This window comes from Balaenoptera ricei, chromosome 7, assembly GCF_028023285.1.
Source record: "Balaenoptera ricei isolate mBalRic1 chromosome 7, mBalRic1.hap2, whole genome shotgun sequence".
Lineage (NCBI taxonomy): Eukaryota > Metazoa > Chordata > Mammalia > Artiodactyla > Balaenopteridae > Balaenoptera > Balaenoptera ricei.
This window is the reverse complement of record NC_082645.1, coordinates 65,602,470-65,626,502: the sequence shown is the minus strand read 5'-3', so window position 1 is coordinate 65,626,502 and position 24,033 is coordinate 65,602,470. Positions and strand designations below refer to the sequence as shown.

Sequence of the window (24,033 nt, the reverse complement as noted above, 5' to 3'; positions counted from 1 at the left end):
TTCCTTTAGTCATAATTACTGGAATTAACATCTGCCTACTAATTTATTATTCCTCTCTGATGCTTTTATGCCCAAAGTCCAGAAGTGTCTCCAGAATCTGCATTTAGCAATCAGTTGCAGATGTATGGTCTGCCTGTTGAATGAGCTGAAAGAACAAAATTCTCCTCCCCTATACCCATTCCACCCCGTCCCCTATACTCTCCTTCCACACGTCTGACAATTCTGGAGTTGAAATTGCAGGAGAGTCACAATGATGATTTTCCACCTCAGCAGTAAAACCTTCCTAACATTCATAGAATTTTAGTAGATTCAGAACAGTTAGATAAATAGATAAAGATTATGTGTCCATATATACATGTAGAGTTATATAAATTTACAAAAAATATTCCTGATTAAAATATACACAGGATTGGTAATTTCTCAATTTACAAATAAAAGGTGCCTTGTAGATGAATTACAAACCAGAAAAATTTTCAATGTAGCGGTGGGTGACTGGTAACCAATCTTTAAAATTATTTTTGAAGGTAATTTTAGCAGTGCTGTTCAAATGATGCTTTTTTAAAGATTGCTATTTTCCGGAGTGAAACATATGTCAGGAGAGCAGGATAAAAGCCTAATAAAAACATATATGATTATAAATGAGATTTTCCAGTAAGTTGCTTTCCACTAGCTGAGGTGTTTGCCATTGTCCTTGAAAACCAAGGTTCCCAGTGATCTGCTTGAAAAGTTAATGATATATTTCCTCATGACAGAGGAGTCTGGATACAGGGAGTGTTATATAATTTTGTGGATTTTCAAATGTTCGTTTTAGCAGCCCCATGTTTTTAAAAGCACTCCTATTTCTAACAGTTTCACACATGCTGATTTTGACTCTATGATCTATATACACGTACACATACAGATGTTAAAAGGAGCAGCTGTGTGGGCCAATTTCTCAAAAGCACAGTGAATTTCACGGTTATCTCTAAGGAGGGGGTCAGAAATACACCGCCTAGAGCTGCAGACCACCAATCTGGTCTGGGCCATCTGCAGCCCTTTGGAGCATCTCATTGTTGATGGAAAGACCACTGTCTGGTGCCCACCGTGGTACTCGGTACTGGGTACTTCCTTAGTACAGCAGCCTGTGATGCCGTTATACCTATGTCCAGAGTCTCACAGCATGCAAGGCTATTTTGCCCCCATTCATGCAACACACAATTTATAAAGATTATCTCAGAGGGCCAGAACTGGGAAGCTCGGGACCTGGAATCTACCTAGATCTGCCCATAACTACCCTGGGACCCTGGTCAAATCACTTCACCTTCCTTCACCTTGAGTTTCCTCACCTATAAATGAGAGAATTACAGCAGATTTTTTTCAAAGGTTCCGTATACCCCTAACAATCTGTATTTATAATGAAAACTCAAATTAAACATAGAAATCATTCTATGACCCAGCAATTTTACATATATATAAGTGTGTGTGTGTGATTTATGTACACAAACACACATAGAGACAGACAGACAGAGACGGAGAGGCAAAGAGGGATCCAAACCTTGGGACGCCAGAATAAATAGAACCTATCAAGAAATAGCCACACTTTTGTCAGTGGAGAAAAATAAAATTAGTATGCTACATTTTTCTGTGCTCTATGAAAAGATTCCTTCTGCCCCTCTTCTACCTACCACCCCCTAGGGATAGTGGATATTCCCTTTTGTCCTGATGCAGTAGACCCTGGCTTTGTTATAATGTGATGTGACGCCTATGACTGATTCTGGGTTCAGTTGATTTAAGACTTACGCACCAGCAGCTCTAGGTATTAAAATTTTCATAATCGTGGAGATTTATTCTTCTGGTGCTATTTGGCTGGCATGTCATAGATTTGCAATCAAAACAAACAAACTTCTATATTGAGTTAGACGCCTAGGTAATATGCTTCCACTTTACATCAAAAATGCTGTGTCTCATATATTGAACATACTCTCAGCAGGTATTCCAATAGTTATGGAGGAAGGGTCAGACATTGGTTGGGAACGGTGTTCTTACATTTCCCACAACTTGTTATGTTGTCCACCTGGATCAAGTTAGAATCTAGTCTTCAAGACAGGGCTTTTCTTGGATAGGTTTTAGGTTGTTTTCTTATCTCAATCTCTCCAAATGACAGCTGTGAAGACCATAGAACAATTGGAATCTAGGTGGAACCAGTGTCTAAAGAGGTTTTTTTTAAATGAATAGTTTCTGAGATCATCTTCTTCATTCATTCATCAACTCAACAAATATTTATTGAGCTCCTGGTAGATGTCAGGCACTGTTGTAGGCACTGGGGATTCAGGGGTGAACAAAAATGGGCCAGGCCATTGTCCTCATGGAGCTTGCCTTCTAGTGATTTCTTAGAATAACTCATAGGATTGAAAAGACACCCAGGTGCTTATGATGACAGAGATGATGACTGACAAGCTCTTTCAGAAGGCCTTCCATGATCTTCCATGACTCTCCTATCTAAGCCAAGTGCCTTCCTCTGTGCTCCCAGGACGCGCTGAGCACATCTTAGCTGCTTGGGGCAGCCATTATTCCAACAGCTTGTGTTTGTATCCCAGCTCTGCCACTCACCACCTGGGGCCAGTTCACTCAACCCTTCTGAGCTTAATAACAGTAGCTAATCCTTACTGAGCACCTACTGTGTGCCAGGCACTCTGCTAAGTGTGTTACATAAATCATCTCATTGAATCCTCCCACCAACCCTAACAAGATAGGTCCTATTGCTATTACTCTTCTCTGACAAGAAAACTGAAGCCCAGCAAAGTTCAATAACCTACCCAAGGTCAGTCATGTGGTTAATAAGTGACAGAACCCAGGAAGTCTGCCTGGAACATAGTAAGGGCCCAATAAACATTAGCCTCCTCAGGGCGAGGAGTAGGGGGAGGCAAGTGAGGTGGGTCACGAAGAGTGCAGTGTCAGATCCTGTCTTTATTTAAAATTTTGATATTTTATTCATCATGGGGTTTTTTTGTATTTATGCTGATTTTTTAAAACATTGCGTTAAGATATTATTTGTCTTGATTACTGAGTCTGGGGCACCCACTTGAATTTTGTACCCAAGGCAAGTATCTCTCTAACCTCACTCTAGTCCCAGTATCATTAGTATTATCATTAGCATCACCTTTGAAGGGGGATTACCTGTATTTGTTGATCACCCCTAGTAAACTCAGAGATGTTTACAAATTGTCTTGTGTCCATAAAGCCTAGTAAAGAGTTGGCACAGAGTAGGTGTTCAATAAACATCTGTTGTACCAAACTTTCTGCTCCACAATTATTCAAAAGGAGAAGAATTTCCATTCAGGGAGAAGGAAGAAGTAGATGACCTCTTCAATCTCCATAAAGTCCAATTAGTCCAGTGTGTATCACTGTTGGCAGTAATACTGTTAATATTATTTACACATCAACCATGGCTATCAGGTATTGAGTATCTACCAGTACCAAACACTTGATGCACCTCACTGCAAATTCTTACCGCAAAGCTGGAAACTGAGGCTCAGCAATGTGGAACCACTTGCCCAGGACCATACAGCTAGTGAGTGACAGTCAGCATCAAGCCCAGGTCTGTGTGAGTCCAGACCTGGGCTCTTTCCATTCCACCACCTCTTTCTATTGCAGTTCACAGTCAGTGGTGGTGATGTGAAAAAGGCATGACCATGGTCAAAAAGAAGGGAGTGGGCAAGTGAAAAAGGTGGTAAAGGTATACGAAGAAAAGATATGCCCACACCTGCACACCCGAAGGGGAGGGGTGCTGCCGGGCCCTTCCATGTGACTGTGCAGGGCCATCCCTGCTGAGTGCAGTGATGTTGTTGGGGAGATTATCCCATCCGTGGTGTGGCCTTGACCTGTACCCACTTGAAGAAGCAAATCCAGGACCTGCCTTTGTGTCTCAAATAAGGAAATGAGTCACCTGTTTGTCTTCCTGACCTGCCCCCTTTCAGGTGAATTGAGTTGTCCATCCGACCAGGTGGCAAGAAGTCCATACTGTTGGTCAGCTGGTGATGGGGACTCCAGACAAGAAACAGGGAAGCCAATAGCACTCAGCATCTTGTCCTTTGTCCCCCCAGATTACAGTGGGTCAGCATAAGTGTTTAAGATCCTACTCTGATTTCCACCATAAATGACATGGTACTATTTTGTAAAGTGTATTCCTTAAAACGTCAGTGCTATGGGATTCTATGGTTAAGTCAGGGTGAGTAGGCTTTTCTCAGTGTTTCGCAGAGCCTTCAAAAGGCTAATGCGGTGGTGAGTCTCTAGAGAGGTATATCACAGGCAGCATTTCTCAAACCCACTCGGCCAGAGCACTCCTTTTCATGCAGCACCTCCTAAGACTGGCATTTTGTGGGATGCACTTTGGGAAACAGCGTGCCAGAATCCTTTAAATGGTCTCTCATTAGGAAGTGCCAAGAGAGTGAAACCTTGGGAAATGATTCTTAAAGAATCAAAATGGTGATGTCTTTTTTTTTTCCTTTCTCACTACAAATATGAAAATCATATAACTAGGCTAAAGAAAGATTTTGAAAATAGGAATGTCACCCTATATTCACAACTTGAGAAGATTCCCTTCTTGCCTTTTCCATATCTATACATCTCCAAATGTGTTTCCACATGCGTGTGTATCCAGCACTTAAAATGTGTAGACACATGCTAAAGGCATTGCATGTCGTCTCATTTAATCCTCACAATAACTCTGAGTCAGCAAATAGGACCCCCAAGTTAGAGCTTAGGAAATTGAGGCTCAGAGGGTTTAAGTGACTTTCTGAAGTTGCACAGCAAGGAAGTGACTGAACCATTATCTAAACATAGTTATTTCTGACTCCATAGCCTATGTGTTTAAGCACTGAGATGGTGAAATAGTTATCTTCTAACTTCTACAAAAGTATTTGTCCTGAATTTACTACCAGGGAGTTTATCTTATCTTGGATCATCATACAGGTCAGTTCTAAGTTGAATGATAAAAGAACATTCTAGAACTGTTCCCACTTTTTATGTGTCCTTGCCTCCCTTCTCTGACTTTCAGTAAGAGTCACAGGGCTTCACATCAAGTAATCCCAAATGCGGGACCACATTGTTTTCTGTTTTATGGCTCGATAATCTCCTCCGTTGTAAATACATTCAGAAATGATTGTGGCTTTTTCTTGAAGCCTCAACATTTTTTTTTAACTGATTTATTTTGATAGCACTTTAGCCTCATGATTTCAAATATTAAGTTACTTGGTTGAGGTGGTCTTATATTTTCCCATAAATGTGTTTATGTCACCGCACAGACTGAGAAATTTCATTCCAGGGTGGTTTTTTTTTTCTTTTTTCATTTGATTTTGTGCAGGAGGAGAACTGAATTCTTCGAACTTGTCAGTAAAGGAGAATATGATTGGAACATCAAAAACCATCGTGATATATTTCGGTAAGAAACAGCTCTTGTTTATGTGTTTCTTCATTATTTGACGATTTAGCCATGCTTTTCTGACAGGGCTAAAAGCACACAAGTAGTTTTTAAAGTAACAAAGCTTACATTCAAAACGTTCAGAAATTAGTTGAATAATTAGAGAATGTGTCTTTTCGTTTTCTAATTTATTTTATTTTGCCTCCTCTCCATAAATTTGCCTTCAAAATTAGAAAATGATGTTTGAATTGGTCCCGTTTCAGCAGGCATGCAAATTGCAGGGGAGAGGGGATTTTTGAACCTCCGGAAACAGTTACACAGAACAAAGGAAAGTAAGAGTTAAGTTTGGGGGTTTTTTTAGAGACAATAGACATTGTAGATAGAAAACCAATCAAAAGATTTCGGTGCAGGAAATAAGGAATCTGTTCTAGACTTTTCACAGGACTTCTTCCAAGTTGTTTAGAAAAGACATCAGCAAACCATCATTTTTATGTGGCACATTTTAACCACCTGATCACAGCCACTCCAGCTGGTTAGACACTGTTCCTCTTTCTCTCATACCCTGTCCTTCCACTGTCCCCATCTCACCCATCCCCAGACTTTCTGGTGTCTTAGTCCTGTTCCAGATTTATTAAGCATTTCTGGGAAAGCTTGTGAGCTTTCTGGGCTTCTGGGCTCAGTGTGTCTGCTCCACAGCCAGGCGACCACTGGCATCGCCCCCAGTGGGATCCCTACCCCAGCCCTGGCCCACATGCGTGTGCAAGACCTCCGCCTCCATCTGAGAACACAGAGCCCTGCCTGCCACTTCCCTCTTCTCACTCTCTCACCAGAGGGCGCTCTACTTCTCCCCTCTCTGCATTACTATTTCTCTGTGTTATCTTTTTTTTTTTTTTTTTGAGGAATTAAAGACAACTGTGCTTGTCTTACAAATTAAGATCTCTGTAATCTTTACAGACCTTTTCCGCATCCTTTCCGGTGGGGTGGCAGGGGCGGGGGGCTGGTGATGGGTGAGGGTGGGAAGGACCCTTCCTGTCTTCAACACTAGCATCTCCGCTCGTGTCCTATTCCAGTCCCTCCACCTCCCCGCCGCCCCCCACCACCCCACCCCCACCCTGACTCCGACCTTGCTGTGTCAATTATACTCCTTTGGCTTGCATTTTCAAAATCTGACTTTTTTTTCCGCCCAGCATGACCTTTCTAAGCCTAAAAAGTATGCTTCCATCTCCTCGGTAAAAAAAAAAATCCCTAAAATCTGCCTCCTTCTTAAAGTCCAATCGTAGTTTTCTTCTCTCCTTCAATTCCACACTTCACTCACACTCCTTCTAACCTCTTACAAGGCAATTTCTTTCTTTTTAAACCATTTTTAATTCCACAAGTAACGATAGGAATGTATTTTTCTGAAACAAAGTAAAACATTACAGATAACCCCCCAGTTCTTTGAGCATCATTCCCAACTCCCATACTGTGCATAGCTTTGCTCTGTTAGCAGTTCCTTGTTTCTTTTCAGACTACTGTCAGAGCATTTCCATACATGTGTACCCATGGGAAACATGCTATTTAGTGTAGATTTGTTTGTTTGTTTGTTTTAACATAAATTATATACTTACATGTCAATCTGAACTCACTTGTTCACTCAGCTGTATGCCTTGGAGTTCTTTCCATGTCCATACCAGTATCATCTTTGATTGTTGCATGGTATTCCAAAGTATGAAGTTACCACGGAGTATTTAGTATTTAGAGTGAATTCCTCCACTGAGGAATTTAGTTGCTGAAATGTAATTTCTGTGCGTTTTGAAAGTCACCGGTCATCTCCTAAGGATCAGATCCTACAGCCTTTGTTCTCTGCAGCTTCCTCCATCTCTTCGCAGCCCTCACTGCGTTGGTCTTTCCTTTCTTAAAACTCTTCCCTGCCTTGGCTTCCGCAAAGCCCATGCTCCTCTGTATTTTCTACTTCCTTCTGACTTTTTTCTTCTCCTATTTGTGTTTCTCTAGCCCTTCCTCCTCCCCACTGCCCCCTAAATGTAATCGTCCCTCAAGGAATTCTTCTCTTGTTCCTCAGCATCCTCACAAATGGTCCCACCGGGTTTCTTGGGTCTGGCCTCTCTCCTGAGCACAACTCGTAAAATGCCAGCACTCGTCCCATGTCTCCACCTGAGTGTTTTCCCACAGAGGTTTACAAATTTTTTGGCAGGGAACCCCATATGTAAGAAAATCTTATTTAGAAGCACAGTACATAAAGCAGAGGTGAGATGCTTCAGGAACCCTCCCCTCCCCCCAGCTCTGCCCTCCCCCCTCCCCCCCCCGCAATTTCACAGCTGGACTCTGACCATGTGCACGTTGCGGGCAGCTGGCGGGGCTCGGGGGGAGCGCTGTCTTAGAGAATTCTGAAATAGTAATAAAACCAACTAAAAGTTGGTCTGCTTTTCATCATCACCATGTGCCTGCAATCTAAACAGTGTCAACAATGAGACACTCCTCCCAGAGAAAAATCTTTTGTTGGAATAAATTCTAAACAACGGCTGAGATTACTGTTGAGTATCAAAATAATTGCTATGAAAGCTTCAAATTAGCACATTATTACTTATCCTTTCATTGTGCATGTATTGTACATGTAAGTTAATTCCAAGAACGCCCAGTTATTCCGTCAGCCCCTGGCACAGGTGGACTCAGGACACGTTTTCAAGAGTAAGTTGCTAACGGTTCGGAACTTTCTGCACTCACTCCAGATGCAGTTTGTGTCTCCAACCTCTGAGAACGTCACCTTCCTGCTTTTAAACAGTATATTCAGAATAAACAATGATAGCTCGGTGATGTTAATGATAAAGAAACAGAACTTGAGTTACTTCCGTTCTGTCATTTTATGTTGACCATTTGGGGTCTGTATTTGTGTTTAAAATTTAAAACAGTGAAACAGAGTGCAGACTGCGAGGTGTAATCTTTTTGTGTGGTAAGCATAAAATTCAGTTCATACATGTAATCTTTTACTGAATTTGGATATATCTTTTAAATTACAGTGTATTCCTTTTGAGTTGTTAATGCTTTTAAAACTAGAGAAAAACAAGAAAATGATGATTATCGCAAGATAATTATTCAAATAATTTTGGCGCCTAGAGGAGGAGAGGCGTGATAACAAGGAGCTGCTGCGAGTCTCAGATACCCTAGGAACACACCGTTCTCTTCCCACCCCACAGAGGACATTCCTGACCATTCATTCCTGCAACCGCACTAAGCAGATTGCACCACCTAACTCGAAAATGCACTAGAGTTATGTGGACCTCAAGACTCAAACAGTTGCTACAAACTCCCTCCCTGCTCTCATATTTTAGAGAAGGCCTTTCAAGTACAGAGGCTTGATCTAAAAAATAAGGTAAAACTGCCCATTCGCTCCCTTCTGTTCGTTCTTCCTGTGCAAGCTCCCAGCCCTATCCTTGACTTTCTTTCCCCTCTCCCCTCCTTTGTTTTATGCCCTTAGCAATTTATGCTTTCCTACTGTCTCTCTGCTTCCATTCTCTACTTCTTTAAACTATTTCCACATCTACTACCTAAAGTTCTCTCCTTGAAGCTCTGGCCAGGTTCCTCCTGAGTCCCCAACCTTCACTGACTCCCCACGCCAACTGGATAAAGGTTTCAGACACTCCACCGTCCTCCCTCCCAGCCTTTTTCAGTCTTCATTCTCTGTACAGAATTTCTGCTCCACTGCAGAGTACTCATTGAAAGTAGAGACTCTTTTGTCAGACTGTATGGATCCCAATCCTAGCTTCGATAGCTCCTAGCAGTGTAACCTCGGGCAAGGTACCCTGACCTCTCTGATCCGAAATGCAAAGCACTATTTGCTTTGTAAAATGGAGATAATAATAGTATCCCTACCTCATATAGAGACTATGTAAATCACCCTCTAATGCCTGTTCAATAAATGGTAGCTATTAGAATTCTCATCATCAGAGCACCTAGCAGATACTCAATAAACTTGTTGATGGATTAATGTTGATATGAATTTGAGAAGTAAGTTTCAAATTATCAAGCAGATGGAACTTAAGTAATTATCCAACTATGGTACAAATAGGCAACCTCACAGAGATTATTTCCTGTCCGGGAGAGAGACTACAAAGTCTAATGCATTACCTACAGTCTTGTCCCTCTCTGGTACCAGCAGAACCTAAAATGAGAAGCACTGGAGTTTAGCAAGAGGGGCTCTGGCAGCTTTGCGATAAGCACAGAATCCTGAATCCTTTACGCACTTTGGGAAAGTTACTTAATCTCTCCATGCTGCCACTGACCTCTCTGTAAAATAGAAATAACAGCATCTTGTGATGAGGAGTCACTTAGTTAGTAGTTAGTTAGTAGGTAGTTGGTAAAGCACTTAGTACAGAGGCAGGCACATGTAAGCACCGTAGAAGCGCTTGTCACAAAAGATGAAGCGCGAAGAATAGACTGATGTGTCTCTTTGCACAGGGCTTAGCACAGGAGTGTTTGGAATTAGACGCTGCCTGATTCCTAGAGGGCTTTGAATGACCTGTTGTTATCTGCCGGTCTGCCTTGTTCCCTGGAGGGGTTTCCTGGAGAAGTTACACAAACCCTACCGCCATCCAGGCATGCTCTGCTATCTGGGAAGCAGACATGTTTCCAAGGCAGTAGAATCCGGCAGGGTAAGAAATGTTAACACCTGACATCAGGGCAGCCCTCTGACCTTCGACAACACACCCCTTTCTTCCAAAAGGAGTTAGCCAAGATGTGGTTTCCCAGCTCAGATCCTTCGTTAGTTTTCATCACGCGCTGCTGGTTTTAGTAAAAGAAAGCAGATTTTGGACAAAGAGTGTGCCTGATTTTTCCCTTCTCACCACATCCAATTAGAAGCACAAGAGCTATCTACAGTTTGAATTGTTCCCCCTGTTTTTTATATCCAGGTTTCAATGCGGATTCTAGATTTCTAAACCAATAGAAATCTGCCCCTCAAAAATCTGATTCAGATATTTCCTGTGCTTTCTTATGGGCTCAAATTAATGGAAGCTGTAGCTGTTTCTTCTTCGTAATGCTTATAAAACATGGTTGTAGCCAGGTAGTAAACTGGAGTCAAACTGTGTGGTTCTCCCCCGTAAATCTTAAATGCAGGAGACACATATACACTATTGATACTATGTATAAAATAGACAACTGATGGGACCATACTGTATAGCACAGGGAACTCTACTTAATGCACTGTGGTGTCCTAAGTGGGAGGGGATATACGTATATGTAAGGCTGATTCATTTTGCTGTGCAGTAGAAGCTAACACAACATTGTAAAGCAACTGTACTCCAATAAAAATTTTAAAAAGAAAGAAAGAAAATTCAGGAGCCCCTAACAGGGCATGTGGTTCGCCTTTTTGGTGTGGGTTTTCTTCCATCCCCATCAATCAGTGATACATTGGTAAACAGGTTTATGAGCTATGTATAGAGTATTATATACTGATTCCCTTGCTGAGAGTTAAAAATAAAAAGCATCGTCCATTACAAATTATTTTAAGCAGAGCTTGCTTGGTGCAGGTATAGAGAAAGCAGTGCTTGGCTTTCCTTGATCTGCCGCAGGCAAAACAAAAGGGCCACTGAGAGTGTGTGCGAGCTTTGTCTTCCGAAGTAGTGCGGCCGCATGATGGAGGTGCTAAACATGGGTCTATAAACAGTGCTGCCCTTGTTGAGGAAAAGAAGATGTAAGCTGGCCGTGGTCCCATTTTATTTATTTTTGTATCTAGGACGGGTTTGTTTAGGAATGCAACAAAAGATTATTCAGGCTGTTTTGTTTGGTTCTATTTTTCAGATCAATGTTAATGACAGCCTGTGACCTTGGAGCCGTGACCAAACCGTGGGAGATCTCCAGACAGGCGAGTGGTGATTAATGGCAGGGCTCAGCCGAGGAGGGACTGGGGGGGACAGTATTCCCAGAGCCCTGTCTACCAGGCACTGAAACCCGAGTCAATTTGCATCAGTATTAACGTGGTGTAAAAAATAGCAGGAGGTTTAGGGCGACGGTTTATTGCCCAGCCTTTCTTTATCGTGCTTCCACTGAGAAATAATATTTCTGACTCTGTAAGATTTTTTTTTAATGCACTAAATCCAAATAACACCTTGACCATTTCTTAAGGCAGGAGTTTCATACGTAGTGTTCTTGAATAAGTAACCGTGTTTTAGTACAAGGTCCAGTTTTTCACATCTGAAGAAAAAAAAAAAACAAGGATAAAAAGGAATTTCTATTTTTCTTTTTCTTTAAAGTCTATTTAGAGATCAGAGGGCTCTTTGGCCAAAATGTGCAGTATCTAATTTAATTTGTATCCCAAATGTAATGCCTTTACCACCTATCTGGTTTCACTGCCCAAAAGTGTTAGCTCTAGAGCTAGAATAGTTTTTAATCCCATAGCTACCCAACTTAAGATCCTTGATTACCTTGATAGTATTTGGTTAATAGCTCTTTTGGTTTTATGAGGCACCTACTGGATGGGCTGCAGGGTCTAAAATGATAGCTTGGTACCCTGAGACTCGACATTTAAGGGAAAATAAGATACATTCATATAACAATAAAAAACTAATATTTATTGACTAAATAACTAATGTTAAATGACTGCTTTATAAGTATTATATCATTTAATCCTCAAAAATCCTCTGAGGTGGGTATTGTGACTGTAGTGGGCTGAATAATGGCAACCCAAAGATATCAGGTCCTAATCCCTGGAACCTGTAAATGGTTTTTCCTTAGAAGGAAAAAGGGTCTTTGCAGATGTGATTAAGTTAAGGACCATCTTTATCATTATCATCATCACTACCTGGATTACCCAGGTAGGCCTTAAATTCAATCACAAGTGTCCTTGTAAGAGAGAGGCACAGGGAGGTGGCACATTCAGAAGAGGAGAAGGTGTGTGAAGACAAGGCAGAGATTGGAGTGATGTGGCCACAGGCAGAAAAGGATGCTGGCAGCCACCAGAAACTGGAAGAGGCAAAGTACAGATTCTCCCCTAGAGCCTCCAGAGGGAGCATGGCCCTACCAACACCTTGATTTCTGTCCAGTGAACTGATATGGAACTCCTGGCCTCCAGAACTTTGAGAGAATACATTTCTGTTGCTTTAAGCCACCAAATTTGTGGTAATTTATGACAGCACTAGGAAACTAATACAATGATTATTCTTATTTCACCAATGGGAAAAATGAGGCTTAGAAAGGATACGTAGCCTGAGGTGTATAGCTGGTAAGTGGTGGAGCGAGGGAGGAATTCAAATCCTAGCAGATGAGGTTCCAAAGCCTTCATTCTTAGTGTTTTATGCTTTCTTACACAGGAGGCACCAATCAGCATTTTTAAATGATGCAAGTGTGTTGGCAGAATGGGCTATGTTATCACTAAGCTCAAAATCTCAGTGTTTTAAACCAACACATCACCTGGAGGCATGTGCCTCGGCTTGGCTGGCGCCTCTGTCCTCATCCTGGACTGGGGCTGAGGGAGCAGCTACTGTCTGGATCATTCCAGCAGAGGCCCGGGTGGGTCTTACACTGGAAGTTAAATGCTATCCCCCCCCTGCAATTCACTGGCCAGAACTTGGTCACATGACCCCACCCAGCAAGGAAGTGCCCATCCTTCCATGTGCCCAGAAAGTAGAAAGCCAGAAATAGTTGGTGAAAACATGACTACCACAGTTTGCCCTTCTAATCACCAAAAATGTGATTCACTCTCCTTCCTCCAGGCAAAATATACTCATTCCCCCCACTCCAAGGGAGTTGACCCAAATATCCCATCAGTTGTGATATTAAGCTGGAAGTCCAGGATCTCTGGGTGATATGTGCTAATCTCTACAGCAGGTCTGTAAAGATTAAACTAAAGATGAACTAAAGACCCACACACACCCAAAATGCAGCACGTAACACCCACTCCACAAAATACTCATTATGACAATCCCATTTAGAAAGGGAAGAGATGGCAATATTTGGCAGTTAGGGGTCCACAGCAATTCCAAAATCCCACTGGGCATTCTCTGGGAGGGCCTTCTACTCTGTGGTGGGCCCTGATTCTCAGGGAGATGCTGCCCAATTCAATATTTTCCATGGCCTTTAGATCCACCCTAGGAAAGTATTCCTTTTCGATTATCCTCCTTGGCTAGATTCAAAGGCCAAGCAGCTTTCTCAGCCTGCTTCCCCCCTAAAGAAGGTTGAAGACCCAAGGCTTGTTTTAAGTTTTAAATAGTCAAAGGCTTGTGGGGTTTTTTGGCACATTTAGTCACCTTCTTAGGTCTTTGATTCCAGTCATTTCCATTTGCTAATAACCACATCCACAGTTAGATTCTATACAGCCTTCTTAGATCTACTGTATTTCTTTGCTTCCTTATATTCAGGAACAAGGAAATATAGCATACATACATCTTTCTTCCTCTCTCAACAGTTAATTCCTAGTATTTGGGCCCTAGTATTTGGCACCAGTGAGGAAAGCATGTAGTTAAATCATTTTTCTGGGCCATTTTGTCTAACTAAAAGGATGTTGTGTGTGCCACCTATTTCATTCATAGTTGTTAACTATGTGTTACTGGCCACACCTTCAATTTGATTCTTGTTGCAAGGCTGAGTCTTGATCAGCCTTTGTCATTCAAAGTGTATCTCAATTTTTATTTTCACAGTTTGGGATTAAGAAGCAGCTTCATATTCTATCCCTACAAGACCCTGAATTTGTGATTTTTCTCTATTCCCTTTCATTCCTGGTTATAGACCTGCCAACCCTTTCCTGAGCTCACTTCTTACAATACCTAGCAAAACAGTCAACAGCAACCATCACATGCTGTTAACTTTGTTTTCCAGCCTCTTCCCCTAAGGCTGTAAATCCATTGGGTACATTGTTTGCTTTATTTCCACGAGGACTGTACAAAATATTTTGCCACTGTGTAACATGGATCGTCATCCTCATAGCTTCTAACAACCTCACTGTTCTATAAATACCTGGCCCCCAAGACGATGCCACATATTTTAGGGTCTTTCCTTTCTTTCTTTTCTTCCTTCCTTTCCCTTTCTCTCTCCCTTCCTTCCCTTCCTTTCTGTTTAATAGCACTACCTCACTTCCATACCAATTTTTGTTAGTCAAGGCTAAGCTAGGCTTTGCTGCAGTAACAAATATAATCTCAAATTTTAGTTGCTTAGCACAAATGAAAGTTTATGTCTTGCTCACATCACAGTTCAGTGCAGGTGGTGCAGTTTTCCTATAGACTCTCCTCCAATGAATAGCTCTCTTCCAATGCCTTGGTTTTCGTTTTAGTGTGACATGCTTGAAGTTACATAAAGCAGGTTATGGTGAAGGACTTGTGTGGTTGCGTTGCTTATTTCTACATCTCTGCCCACCCTTCCCTTCCCCAGTGTGGAAAGGCCTCCCTGACAGTAAAGTTTGGGAATAAACTGCAGAGAATATGTAAGTGGCTCTTCCAGGTAGTGGGAAAAAGTGTAGTATTGAGAGTGGCCCCTGTGATAGGGGTGGAAGGTAGTGGAGAGTAGGAGAAAGTTAGGGGAACTGGGGGAAAAATAAAGAAGATTAGAAAGGGGGTAGATGAGGGATGATCTGCCAGGGCCTTCAGGACCCCAGTGAAATGCATGTCACAACTACAGGAGCAGCAGCCCACGTGGGAGCCAGAAAGTGACCCAAGTACTTGAAAGGAAAAAAGTTTCCGCATTGAGATTATAGAACGAAGAGGCCCAATGGCCACTTGTAGGTGGTCTTCTTGGTCACTGATATAAATATTATTTTATTTTTAGGATTTGAACTTCTGCTGACCAGTGCAGAAACTCATGAGGTCAGGGAAATAAAACACAAAACCATCTTTTTCCAAATGTTTCCATCAGAAATCTTGTCACAACTCTAAACTGTAGATCTCATTTGCGTTTGTATCTGAATTGAATAGGTTAGGTATTTTCAAAACCTTACTCACTTCTAATAGGATTTTAGGAAACAGTTAGACAAAAGCAATAGAAACTTATTTTAAGAATAGAAATATATTTCCAATTTCCTGGATGTTGATTTTTTTTTAATTCCCTTTCAAAATGTTTTCTCACTGGTGTCTATTTCACTTTGCCTTCCTCACACACATGACTCTAGGCATGTGGGTTTCCCCAGTCAGCCCCCAAGGCCTGATTAGCATCTCAATTTCCTTTTTTAATAAAAAATTCAATCAGGAGCCACTTAATATTCCTGATTGGGATTTTAAGTACAAATGAAACAGTGGTACAAGTTGAGCTGTGAAAGAAGCACAGGGGAAATACCCAAGACCACTTTAGAAAGCTCAAGGAAAAGGAGTTTGTTTTAATTTCTTTGCTTTCCAGGGGCTACTGACCTCTGCAGGACTCCCACCTCGGGGTGACCTGATATGCACACATGCATTCTTTAGTGCAAAAGATCCACCTCAGAGGATTCTGAGGGAGAGTTCTGGGAACTGAATAATGAGGCCAGGTCCTTAGGGGACCATTTCTTCTCAAAAGGAAGGCCAGAGACCAATGAGAGAGGCCTGGAGTGCTAAAGTGAAAGGCAGTGGCAGAGACTGGGGAGAGAGAAGTGAACCAGGGCCTAGAAAAATTGAGTCAGTTCCAACTGGTTTTATGCTGTTGAATTTTTAAAATGTTTAAAATCTGAACTGGCCATTCTATTTTTTAATAAATGACTGCACACTTGCTACTCTCAGATGTGTGTGTGGGTGTTAGATGTTGTTGTTAAGTTTTGGCAATGGTTACCATTTATGGTTGACAAATCTCCTGAGAGATATACTTTAGGTAAATTATCTTGATTCTCTGCACTTGACCAAAATTAAACCACTCTAACCTTTGCCAGACCTACAAACCTCATCTTTACAAGAGCCTGGAATAGAGAAAAATTAGTCTGGGGATCCAGATCTTCTTGCCATCACATTGTCTGGTATTTCTTTTCTGCTCTTCCAATATTTTGTAATCCAGCTAGTTCACGCTCAGAGATACCCTAGATGTACATCATAGTGTTGTTGAAAACACCCATTCAGCACTTATCTGTTACGTCAGTTTGCTTCCCATAAAACTATCAGTAGAAGCACAGGGCTTGGGGAAGAAGAATATCTCTGCAAGCTTGACCATGATCAGTAGCTTCTGACCATCCACACTAATGGATGAAAAGTAGAAGAATATGTGTCCTTACTTTGGAAAAAATCTCTGTGGTTTGGGGTAGAACAGCCATTCCATTGTGCTGTACCAACTAGAACCCACCATAAATAAACACTGTTATTTAGTACATGGATTGAGACAGCCTGAAGACCAAATCACATTCTTCAGACTATATCATAACATACTGTAAAAGTCTGGTATGAACAGTGAATCTAGCATTAGTTCTGCCCCTTGAGTGGTGGCTACTGTAGGAAGTAAGGGGTGGGCCCCGGGTTTATCCGTTCCAGAGTGTACATAAATACTGGTAGGGTGATATGGTTAAGGAGTTTTTGTACGGCAAGATGAAACCAAACTAAAATACAAGTATGCGACAAAGTAAAGAATCTGCACAGAAACAACCGAAAGTTGGCTGAATTATTATTACAAATATAGTATAATAATATATTATAATAACATCAGTTATTATTAGGTTATTATTTGCTTCATTTTTCTGGATAAGAACATTTCCTGCTTTGAAGGTGGCAACCTTGTGCTTCATGTGTATATATAAGCTCTACTGTCAGAGATGGTCTATCGGCATGTGTCTAAGGATACATTGCAACTGTACTTCAACTCTATTTCAACAAAAATAAATAAAAAAACATTGCACAAGTTCTTCTGATTAAAAGGAAATCAGTTTCATTGATTAAATTCTATAATACCTTCAAACACAAAAGGTTAATGTACTTACTCATAAGCTTTTTAAATGATTGTCTGTCTTGAAGATAACTACCATACACATAAGCCAGAAATAACTTCTGTGTCTCGTGATGAATTACACATACCTGTCAATTTAAATATTTCTGTGTTTCAGGTGGCTGAACTTGTAACCAGCGAGTTCTTTGAACAAGGAGATCGGGAGAGAGCAGAACTCAAACTCACTCCTTCAGTAAGTTCTTCCTTTTCTTATGACGTATTTACCCTTTCGAATGACATTTTCAAAAATAACTTCAAATCACACCTTGAAAATGGGAAAGACAGAGAATGGATTTAAGGAAGCACTCTTGAAAGTTTAAAGCTTTAGTTGAACTTAGATGCTAAACACTCTTATTCCCAGTTTTCTGATTAACAGGGCTGATCTACTTAACAAGCATTTCCTGTACTCCCACAGTGGGAGAAGTAGGCGCAAGGGAGGATCGCAGAGTAGTATTTGAATAACTCAAAGCCTAGGGCTGGCATTTCATATGTAGTCAGTGGCTACTTTGAAACAGAAATACAGAAGAAAATTAAAGGCAAGCAAGCTGTCCAGCCTTGATGGGCTAGAACAGGCAGGTGCAGTAAATAATGGATATTCTGGATTTTACTTTCCAATTTTGAACTTTCCAAAATCCCAAAAGCAAATCAAGTCTCTGTTTCTTTTCCTTTTTTGCAAAATGAAAAGTTGCATCTGGGGAACTAAGTTCTGCTGATTGAAATGCTATTTAGATTGGATTCATCCATTCAGTTATTATTTGAGTATGCTTACTGTAGGCTAAGGATGATTCTGTTTTTACTCATCAGGAGACAAAGACATAAATGCCTCAGTCACCACCCTCAAGGAGAGGGCGGCCTCTTTATTCTTAATGAATGGGTAGCTTCAAACATATCACCCAACGACTCAAAGAATGGTCCAGAATATTCTAAAGCCTGTCACAGCACAGAAGATTCATTGCAGCTCAAGGAATGTGTTAATTGTCAAGAGTGTCTGTTTATGAGGATTCAAATCAACTCAGTTTTGAATATTTGGAGTTATTTATAAGCTCTTCAAGTTTTAAAACCCCTTTCTTTGCTGACATTTAAAGACAAGGAAAAGCAGCAGAACTGGCTCCTAGCTTAAAGAACTCACAGACATACTAATTTTGACTATTCTTTATTTGTTGTTTACCTACAAAGGTCAGAAAGACTACATAAGTTAAAACAGCCATCAATTATTTTAGTTTCCAAAGCAATATCTATTTATACTGTTTTCAACACATCCCTTTGTTCTTCTTTGGTGATGTCACCAAATTTGGTTATAAAATACAGATACTAGATTGGGATACATAGTTAATGTGTAAAATGTAGCACAACTCAAATTTCTGTCTGCTATATGTATATCTATTTTCAAATAAAAGCTTTTCTCCTCTTTAAAAAACTGTTTCAGAGGCCTCCTCTGAAGAGTTTACAATGCAGCAAAACCACAGGTTATTTAATTAAATGAAAAAAATATGAGTCAAGTGACAGCATTGGCAAGCTGGCAGGTGCAGTGGTGCAGCACTAAGGGGAACTTTTGTAGGCTCAGGTAAGGGTTTTTCTGGAGACATAAATGAAATTAATTTTGTGGTGGATACATAGCTGTAAGTGCTGCTCTCTCCCCACAAAAGCCTACTTAACACGGCTGATGACTAGCTCCTCAGGCCTAACTGCTGTGGCAGGGCTATCCCACATTAGTGCTTTTCCAGAACTGTCTGGAAATGCACACACCCAGGTTGGACACCTGCTGTGCCCATTATTCCATGATATTTAGGAATAAAATTGTCCAAGAGCCCTTTCAGGTGTCATAGTCCTAAAGGTCACCAGAGTAACTTCATGAAGACAAAGGCTAATCTGGGCAACATCCAGATTAATACTGGAAGCAGTGAGTCAGTTAATAGCACATGCTTGAACACCTTCAAGTATCAAGCATGAAGCTGGACACAGTGCATCCAGCCATGAGCAAGGCACCATCTTCCCTCCCTCAAGAAGCTTGTCAACTGGTGGGAAATGTAGACATTAAATAAATAATCGCCAATAATCAATTACAAGATGCAAAATTCTGTAAAGGGAAAACACAAGACAAAGTGGTATCTCACACACTCATCAAACATTTGTTAATAAGTGACTAGTCCAGAAATGACCCCTTACAGTTATGGTCAACTGATTTTTGGCAAGGGTGCCAAGATAATGCAATGGGGGAAAAATAATCTTTTCACCAAATGGCACAGGGACAACGGGATATCACATGCAGATGAAGATGGACCCTATCTCTCACCGTAGCCTAAAATAAACTCAAAATGTATCATAGACCTAAATGTTAGAGCTAAAACTATAAAACTCTTAGAAGAAAGCAAGATATAAATCTTCTGGATTGGATTTGGCCATGGTGTCTTAGATATGATACCAAAAGCACAACAAACAAAAGATAAAATAGAGAAATTGGACGTCATCAAAACTTAAAACTTTGTGTGCTGAAGGACACTATCAAGAAAGTGAAAAGACAACTCACAGAATGGGAAAAATTATTCACAAAGCATATATCTGATATGGGCCTAGTATCTAGAATATATAACAACTATTGCAACTCAACAATAGAAAGACAACCCAATTTTTTAAATGGGTAAAGGATCTGAATAAACATTCCCCTAAAGAACATATATAAATGGCCAATAAGCACATGAAAAAAAATGTTCAAAATCATTAGTCATCAGGGAAATACAAATCAAAACCACAGTGATATACCACTTCACACCCACTAAGATGGCTATAATCAAAAAGACAATAACAAGAGTTGGCAAGGATGTGGAGAAATTGGAACTTTTTTTACATTGCTGATGGGAATTTAAATGATGCAGCTGCTTTGGAAAACAGTTTGGCAGTTCCTCAAAACATTAAGCATTAGAGTTACCATTTGGCCAGCAATTCTACCTCTAGGTATAGCCCCAAGAGAAATGAAAGCATACATCCACACAAAAACTTGAATGTTTGTTGTAGCATTATATATAATATCCAAAAAAGTCGAAACAACCCAAATGTCCATCTACTGATGAGTGGATAAATAAAATATGGTATACAATAATGATACAAGGGAATATCATTTGGCAATAAAAGTGATTGAAGTGCTGATGCATGCTTACACGGGTGAACCTTGAAAACATTATGCTAGGCGAAAGAAGCTGGTCACAAAATACCACATATCATATGATTCCATGAAATGTGCAGAATAAGCAAATCCATAGAGATAGAGAGTGAATTAGTGGCTGCCTATGTCTTGGGGGGTTTGAGGAAGAATGAAGAGTGACTGCTAATTGATATGTGATTTTTTTTTCCTTGGGGTGATAAAAATGTTCTAAAATTGACTGTGGTTGGACTTCCCGGGTGGCGCAGTGGTTAAGAATCCACCTGCCAATGCAGGAGACACAGGTTCGAGCCCTGGTCCTGGAAGATCTCACATGCCGCAGAGCAGCTAAGCCCATGTGCCACAACTACTGAAGCCTGTGCGCCTAGAGCCCGTGCTCCACAACAAGAGAAGCCACCGCAATGAGAAGCCCGTGCACCGCAACGAAGAGCAGCCTCCACTCGCAGCAACTAGAGAAAGCCCGCGGGCAGCAATGAAGACTCAACACAGCCAAAAATAAAAATAAATAAATAAATAAATAAATTTATTTTTAAAAAAATTGACTGTGGTAATGGTTGCACAGCTAATTGTGAATATACCAGTGAATTAAACCAGTGAATTAAAAAAAATACATAACTATATACTATGCACCAGAAACAGAGTCATTAAATAAATTTAAAAATCTCAGATAACAATGAGAGCTAGAGAGGATAAAACAGAGTAATATTTTTTAAAGGAACATTTTGGACCAAGATTCATGCAGTTCACAAGAACCAGCCCTTCCTCCAGCGTATTTCAGAGTCTTCTCCAAATGCCTAGTCCTCCTTCCTGATATTTACATTTCACCTTACAATCAAGGATGAGCAGAGCCCCTAGGAGACGGTGACCTCCTCCCTAATTTGGAGGTATTTTCCTCAGCGGCACCCTTCTATCTTCTGTGACCTCAGCGGCACCCTTCTATCTTCTGTGACCTCAGCAGCGCCCTTCTATCTTCTGTGACCTCAGCGGTGCCCTTCTATCTTCTGTGACCTCAGCAGCTAGTGATTTGGGCCCCACCCACTCCCACCCTCGTTCCTAAGTCTGAAGGATGCAGGATTTCTCAACATATCTGAACCAAGGAGATGTCATGAATCTGCCCTCACGACCTGTGTGAACGCCAAAATGATGTGGATGCCACATTTTATTTAGAGGAAAGACGAAACCTACTGTAAGACCATAGGCAGGGCAGGGTTGCTTCTTAGACCCTGGCCTTACTCCTTAGGAATAAAAGGAGGGACAGTCTCACTGGCGTAGAACGGGCAGTGTTTGTCCGAGGACTCTATCTCAGCCATCCAATTCCAACTGATTGTCTTTCTTTTTATGTCTGCCCAACAGAATATGTCACTTCTTTTTCTCTAAATTTTCTGAACATTATAATATCATAACGTTTAAAGGCTGGGAATGCGGAGAGAATGGGTACCTGCCCCCATCATCCATCCAGTGATAGGTAAAAATTTAGGAATTTATTCACAACAGGACCTTATTGAGAAACACAAAATTGTCCCCACCCTGAAAAAATAATACAAATAGTTTCTATTTAAAATGAAATTGCTTTTAAGGATCTTTTCCAATCTATCCCACCCTCTCTCGCTATAAAAATAAAAGCCTGCACTATTTTTCTAGCAAAAAAACACTTCCCCTTCCTTTGACTTGTACCCAATTCCCAGTCACCTGATGGCTTGATTTAGGGGCAGTTACCTATAACTGAAGACAGATTTTGGCCCCAAGGAGTTGCGTGCTATAAAGTTCAAATAAATTCATTTACAAATCTCATAAAAAGAGGTGAAAATACTTTATTTCTCATCATAGATAAAGGAAAAGAAAGTACGTGTAAAGATTGATTGTGGTTTGTGAAGTGTTCAGTTGGTAGAAATCGGATCATTGTGGCAAAGTGTTTGACAAAGCGCCTGTAAAAGACTCCAGTGTAATAAAGCAAGGTTCTCCTCCCCCATTCTAGGCTATATTTGATCGGAACCGGAAGGACGAGCTGCCTCGGTTGCAACTGGAGTGGATCGATAGCATCTGTACGCCTTTGTATCAGGTAATCATGACTTGGGAGGGTCTGTGTGTCCTGACCGAGCCAGGAAAGAAGAGCGTGTATACCGCACTTTCAGAAGTATTAGTTTTAGGACACGCTTCCAGGGTATGTGTGTTGCCAAAAAAGGCTGCAGCTTATCTTTTTTTTTAGATTTTAATTTTTTTTTAAATTTATTTATTTATCTATTCATGGCTGTGTTGGTCTTCGTTTCTGTGCGAGGGCTTTCTCTAGTTGCGGCAAGTGGGGGCCACTCCTCATCGCGGTGCGCGAGCCTCTCACCATCGTGGCCTCTCTTGTTGCGGAGCACAGGCTCCAGACGCGCAGGCTCAGTAGTTGTGGCTCACGGGCCCAGTTGCTCCGCGGCATGTGGGATCTTCCCAGACCAGGGCTCGAACCCGCGTCCCCTGCATTGTCAGGCAGACTCTCAACCACTGCGCCACCAGGGAAGCCCTGTAGCTTATCTTTTCTCAGATTTCTGATCGGTCCCCTGGGAAGATTTGGTACTCGGAGGCCGGAGACCCGAGTTCTCCTTGGGCCTCACCTCCCTCATCTATAAACCAAGGATAGTAATATTTTATCTCAGTATTTCCCAAACTGTGCCCCATGGGACATAAGTATCCACCCATAACTTTTCAGAAAAAGCTCTCAGGCCCAATAATTAGGGAACCTCTCCTGCACATTAAAATACTGAAGGCTCGGAGAAGTCCTTTGGAAAAGAAACACGTTTAACCTTGATTAATTCTGAATTTCTCAAACATTTGACCATAGAAATCTCATTCAGTTTTTTTACGTTTTTCTTTTACTTTTATTAATATCATGTTAGACATGAGAGTTCCATGAAACATGGTTTTCTGCCCTGACCCCATGGTCTGGGCCACAGGGTTTGAAAAGCCCCTTTCATCTTAAACATCCGCCTCTGTCTGAGATGCATGACAAATGGCAACCACTGAACCCTGAGCAAGGTGCACGCCCTGTTTCCAGGCCTGCTGCGTGAGTTTGGGACCCTGCTCCTGGCAAGGAGACTAGTGTCATCAGCTTTGAATGTTCACACTCCACTTTTTGAGTAGAATTAGGGCTGACATGGGTTAACACTCACAGCTTAGTGTGCGTTGGCTTTTAATTCTGCTTCTAAGTATTTGCTTTCATGTGTAAAACCTGGCCAGTTCTTTACCCCCTACCTACCTCAATCAGACTGAGCTGCTTTTTTAACTTCAAAGTGAGAAACACATGGAGGGAAAGCAAAACGGCTTCATTTCTCACTCTGTCTAACTCCATTAAAAACACAGTATTGTTTTTTAAGGACCTCACAACCATTAAGTTTTAGGCTTATCTACCACTTCGCTTTCAGCACTTTTAGGGACTGCTGAGCCCTGTCACATTACTCTAAAAAAAATAAAAGTAAAAAATAAAAACACCTAGAATACTGTCTTGAAGATGGAAATGTAATTTTTAATGACTATAAGCAACAAAAGTAAGTTCTTATTTGTATTATATTATCCATTAAATACATGACAGCATACAATCAGACAAGTAAAGCTTTAAAAGAATCTAGAATAGATTCTTTTAGTTATA

At 41.1% G+C, this 24,033-nt stretch overlaps 1 protein-coding gene across 1 annotated transcript in view; it reads left to right on the top strand.

Moving 5' to 3' along the window:
- Positions 1-24,033, top strand: part of PDE11A (phosphodiesterase 11A) — a 423,612-nt gene that overhangs the window by 372,551 nt on the left and 27,028 nt on the right. The window contains exons 16-19 of the mRNA XM_059927271.1: positions 5,342-5,419; positions 11,192-11,255; positions 17,367-17,441; positions 22,381-22,464. Of these exons, the coding sequence (XP_059783254.1) occupies positions 5,342-5,419; positions 11,192-11,255; positions 17,367-17,441; positions 22,381-22,464 (301 nt within the window). The remainder of the gene's footprint in view (positions 1-5,341; positions 5,420-11,191; positions 11,256-17,366; positions 17,442-22,380; positions 22,465-24,033) is intronic.